The 5462-nt window shown below is 40.0% G+C and overlaps 1 protein-coding gene across 1 annotated transcript; it reads left to right on the top strand.

The window, feature by feature from the left end:
• Nucleotides 1-114: 114 nt before the first annotated feature.
• Nucleotides 115-2820, top strand: LOC119442785 (ragulator complex protein LAMTOR4). Its single transcript, XM_037707807.2, has 3 exons — nt 115-400; nt 624-744; nt 2672-2820. Exons 1-3 carry the CDS (start codon nt 323-325, stop codon nt 2767-2769), a joined length of 297 nt encoding a protein of 98 aa, XP_037563735.1. The 5' UTR covers nt 115-322; the 3' UTR covers nt 2770-2820.
• The last annotated feature ends 2642 nt before the right edge of the window (nt 2821-5462 follow it).

The raw sequence follows: 5462 nt of genomic DNA, 5'->3' as shown, positions 1-5462 counted from the left end.
TTCTACGGCCATTACTTCTAATCCACTAGTTGCATGAACGGGCATTACATTCATTTGCTGTCGCCTAACTTCAGAAAGCCACAATGGCCTTATCTTATCTTGGACTTGTATGACGTCATTATAAATCAGACGAATCGGAGCATTTATCAGAGCAAGAAAAAGGCAAAGGAGAGAGCACTTCCTGTCATACTAGTTCCGGTGTTTCGGTTGTCATTTGCGTGCATGTTTGCGTGTTAACTGCGCGAAGTGAGACTTTCTTCCGAAAGTGTTCTTGCGTGCAATACGTTTTATTGTTTGTGCATCGTATCAGTGCTGTCTTGAAATGATGCTGTCGTGGATGGAAAAGATCCCAGACCAAGTAGGATTTCTGGTGCTCAATGCTGATGGAGGTGTTATGAGCGTGAGTAGGCCGCATACTTTCAACGCCCCTTCGCATTCATTTCATGTCTTTTCTTATCAACGATTAGTGTGTTAATCGTTTCGTTTGGTATGTAGTGTCAATTATAGTTTTTGAAGGATTGTCCAGGTGCAGTTGTCACTCTCGCAAAACTTGCCGTTTTGTCGCATGTAGCTCAGGAAGTTCATTTGTTCAACATGTTGATGTTCCGCGTCTTTACCTGCAGTCAGGAGGCGAGCTTGAAAACGAAGAGCGTATCGGCGAGATCATCCGCAAAATGGTCTACTGTGCGGACAGGCGTGATCTACTGCCTACAGACAACAGTGATGCAATCAACCGAATGTCAAGTAAGTAGCTGAAGTTTGTTTTGTTTTTATAAAGCCAGCCGAGTTAACGTCCTTGTAGAGCAAGCATAGCCATGGCCATTTAGAGTTCATAATGCCAGTATTATTTGGCATAAACACAACCGTCACTACCTCCAGGAAAAAAAAAAAAAGTTTTCACTCGTATGACAAAACCTGGACCTAACTGGACTTGGTCTGCTCGAAGGTTACTATTTCCTCTCATGTGGCATCGAAGATGATGGTTCACAGAGGCCTCTCCTTTGTGCACACTACGTGATTGATTAACTTGTGCGAATTTAGAGCAGGTGATGCCAGGAGTTCGATATGCTTGAGAGAGGAAAACAAAAATGGCTTTATTACTGCTACATGATTGTTTTGCACAGGGCACTTGCCCTATGTTCTCAGGGCAAGTAAGTGCTTTCCTTATCAATACTCCCTGCCCATAGTGCCTTTGATGGGATGCTCAGAAACTGGAAGCTGGGCTTCTTTTAGCCAAAACTCTCTCATGGTGTTGTGCAGGTGGGCTTGATAAGTGGTAATGTTTGTTTACTATTAAATGTGATAGTGTGGTCATAATGATTCATGGTATAATTATTCGTGGCTTGGAGAGCTTGTGAGCTAAGGCTGACCAGATTATTGTCAAATGAAATTTTTAACTGGTGTTTTGTGACCTAGTTGCTTGTATGGGCTGACCGCACTTTTTAACCAGTTCTAGCTGCAAAACTGTTTCTTCTAAAGCACCTTAACTTTGTAGCAGCACCTCTTGCATGTTGGACTCGCGGTGTTGAACAGAGGGGTACATTGTTGTCGTGTGCTGAATTTGAGATAGTAAAATGTCATTTTTGTGCTAGATTTTTGCTACAGCTAAGCAATTGTCAATCAAAAAAAAAATTCCATAAACACACTGTGTACCATATCATTTCTTATATATAACTAAGATTCTCAGAGCTCAAAAATGTGTGTAAATATATATTTTTTAATTTTAGCCTGTTCATACTTATGTCATAATGGGCTTGAAGAAACATGAAGCAAAGGGGGAGTGCATCACACTGAAGTAATCATGGCTCTCTCAATCTTTGCTGTCATGCACTTGATGACATTCATTATCTGTGCAGCTTTATTTACAGAAACGAAAAGTTAGTGGAGCAAAAATGCAGTTTGGCTCAGAATGCAGCTTTGCTCTCTTAATGACTTGCTGTTATCTATTATGACAGTGCTTTGCAGCACTGCAGAAGTCTAGTGTAATGAAATTAATAGCTTGAAGGTGTGCAGATATCGCTGTACAAACTATAGTCGGTAACAACCTAGTAATTACAAACAAGCGCATCCCACATTAACACAGGGCACCTGCCTTTATCCTCTTAAAGAGAGACGAGCCTGCTGGAGTCTGCTCACAGCTTAATGACTTTGCTCTGCTAAAGTAAATGCTAGGCTAAATTGTAAATAAAAGCTAGTTGTTTCAAGCTAAAATATTAGCTATGGCTATGCAATGATATCAAGATAACCCATAAAATTTGCCCCATACATTTGGGTTTCATCCTGAAACCAGTGACGAAAAAACCGATATGTGCGGAAAAGAACAGTTGTAAACACGTGAAACAGCTTGACATCAGGCATCCACGCGAACCTAATTGGCTGGCTCACCTATGAAAATTGTTTTTGAGTTTGGCAGTGTACGTGTGACCTTGTGCCGTGTAATTAAATTTATGCCGTGTAATTAAATCAAGTTTTCCCTTATCCCTACAAAGCCCAACATATTGCTGGTACAGTGAGTTTGATATTTCAAACTTAGGTTGTCACCGACTATAAAAACTATTGACAACCAGTTTAGCTTTATCACCTTTTACATTGTGTTGTTTTTCTGTATGTAAAATTGTTCTGCTAAACATTCTGTGATTGTACTGCTGATCTACTGTGCATTTTGTTTCAGTTTACCTTGGAAAGTACTACTACGTTGTGACCCTCTCAAGCCAAAAAATTTTCATATCCAAGAGAGAGTACCTGCCAGTTGAGCCAGTTGTTGTGTAGAATATGCTGTACTGTGTGCTAGTTCTGCAACTTGTGTAAATAAAATTTATTAGTGTTTCTCTTGCTCACCAGAGGCTTTTAGAGTAACTGCTGTGGCAGAGGTCACCGCTGTCATGCTGTTCTGTTTTAAAGTTGTAGAAATGCTTCAGCATGTAACGGAATGACACTTGGAAAGTATCGAGGTTGGGAAACATTTGCAAATTATTTGAATTTCATACAAGATTCATCTCAAAATTCCAGACGTGATATCATTTACATCATGTCACAGAACAATATTTGTAATGTTGTGTATCAGCTAGATGCAAAATTTATAAAAATTTGTAATTGCCTGAAAAAAAAAAAAGTTTTCTTTGTTCTATTTCTTTCAGTAAAAATGAGAAAAAAAAATTTGGGTTCACAGTTTACACAGCACATATTTGTAGCAGGGAAATGCTGTGTGCTAACAGGAAAAAATTATAAACAGACGTTCAACATATTGTTGAACAATATGTTGTTTGCTGGACTAAAAATAGAAGATTAAATGGATCTGCTGCAGTCAACATGACATCAAAACACATTTTTCTACAACACAATGTTAATGCTTTGAAACGCGCACATAAAACAAAAAGCTAGCGCACTGCCTATTCTGTGTTGGTATCGCAGCTTTTGCTTGGGGATTCCCTGTGCACTTCTTGCAGAAAACTTGATTTATTTCCTGACCATTTGCATCCCATAGTAGCAATAAAGGTTGGCAAGATTGCTGAGCGTGTTTCTTTAGGTTATGCTCACTTGTGGCAGCTGCTGCGATTGCAGGAACATAGTGCATACCTTCCAACTTTCCCGAATTTCTCATAATGTTTACTAATTCAGGCTCATTTTGCAATTTTACGAATGCTGCATAATGCTTTACGAAAAATAAATTCTGTTTTCGAAAAAGTTTCGCTCGCTAGTCTATGACCCTGCCGGGTGATCTCTTCTTTTGGTGAAAGGATACCAGAGGGATACTTGAGCAATTTTATTCAATTTCCTGAAGCAGGCGAAATCGCCAATACTAGTAAATTCGCTGAAAATGTCACTGCGACCTGAAAACAGTGTGTTGTTTATCATTCTCTCTGCTTGTGTGCTGGCTCTAAAAGTAAACCGTCGTCAATAAGGTGCCTATGTGTCCTAAAAAAAAAGGCGTGTCGATCAGGGCAGCCTTCAAAAATAAATGCATGCTACTTTCCCCTCGGTGTCATGTCCACGGTATACACGGTAAAGTTCACTGGTTGGCAGGAATGTCAGTGAACCTATGTTGTGATGCCATGATGCACTCACCTTGTGGGTACTGAAGCTGTTCTATAGAAACTAGTGTCATAGTAAATCATTTAGGGCACTCTGGCACTGGCCAGTATTTTTTTCTTCTTCTAAGGTTTAGTGTGTTTGAGCTTTCCTCTAACCTAAAAAAATGTCATGTCAATACTCCTTTAAGAAAATGTAACCGCATGACTGCATGTGTAACATGTTCAGGAGCAGTAGTTGGCATCAAATGTCAACATACTGCAGGGCAGAACAGATTTAGAGGTGGGTAAGTAGCACTCGTGAGCATGCACAAACAGTGCACAAATTGGGTAACATAAAAAGAACAAAATTCGCCCCCCTGAGAAGTACCATAGTCCCTCAATGGTAGTACAAAGCTATAGGGTAAACCCATATGGGCTTCTCATAAGGAAAGCTTATGTAAGACCCGTGGCAATAATGTATTTAGGATCATTACAACGGCACGCAGGTTCTCCTGCCTAACCATTTATTCAAAGAAGGCGTAAAAGTAAGCGTTTCCAATTGCTTGCATATTGCTTATGTAATGCGGTGCAGCGGAACACTGATAACTTCGATTTACTGATATTGCAGATCTAACAATATTCCCTACAATGTTTCTGCAGAAGGCCAAGCATTGCTTTCTCAGTTTAGTGAGGTACTATATATCGCATTGCAGCTACAGCCGCTTCAGAAACCAACACAAAGGTGGGAAGCAAAATCAGCGAGTGGCGGTGCTATTTGCTCACACCCACACTGGGCTAATCCCACACAAACCGATGTGGAAAACACACAAGCGGAAATAGGCGTGACGAAAATATGCCAGCTTACAGCGACGGCTAAATGATCGAGACGCATGCACATTTTCACATGGGATAATTGCATGCCGGGCATGGCACATGGTAACGTTTTCATACAAGCTCGCATGTACATGCCTTGGAATTGAAAAAGAAAAATACACGAAGGTCACTTCTCTGGCATTGTCTTGGCTGCTGTTCAAGTGTGTGCTGTGTCACAACGGATGCAGTAATTTATCAGCATGTGTCCAAAATGGACAACGCCGCTGTGTATTCCTTTTTACTTGCTGCTTATTATATGCCAACACGAAAGTCAAGGATTCGCCCGATTATATTTATGCCGTGTAATTAAATCAAGTTTTCCCTTATCCCTACAAAGCCCAACATATTGCTGGTACAGTGAGTTTGATATTTCAAACTTCTGATTTCAGTGTAAGAAACAAGGATCGACCTTGTAAGAAACTTAACGCAAAGCTGATATAGTATTAGCATTTCTGATATGCGAGTTTTCTGTTGTGGATAGTTTAACAAACTAATTACTGCAGTAATTAAATTTTACTCAATTGAGTAAGGTGTCATTGTTCTTTTGTACAAATGTGCATTTCCATGGTCAGAAATAAA

The sequence above is a fragment of the Dermacentor silvarum genome, chromosome 2 (genome assembly GCF_013339745.2).
Source record: "Dermacentor silvarum isolate Dsil-2018 chromosome 2, BIME_Dsil_1.4, whole genome shotgun sequence".
Taxonomy (NCBI): domain Eukaryota; kingdom Metazoa; phylum Arthropoda; class Arachnida; order Ixodida; family Ixodidae; genus Dermacentor; species Dermacentor silvarum.
The sequence above is the reverse complement of the archived record's forward strand: the minus strand, read 5'-3'. Positions and strand labels throughout refer to the sequence as shown.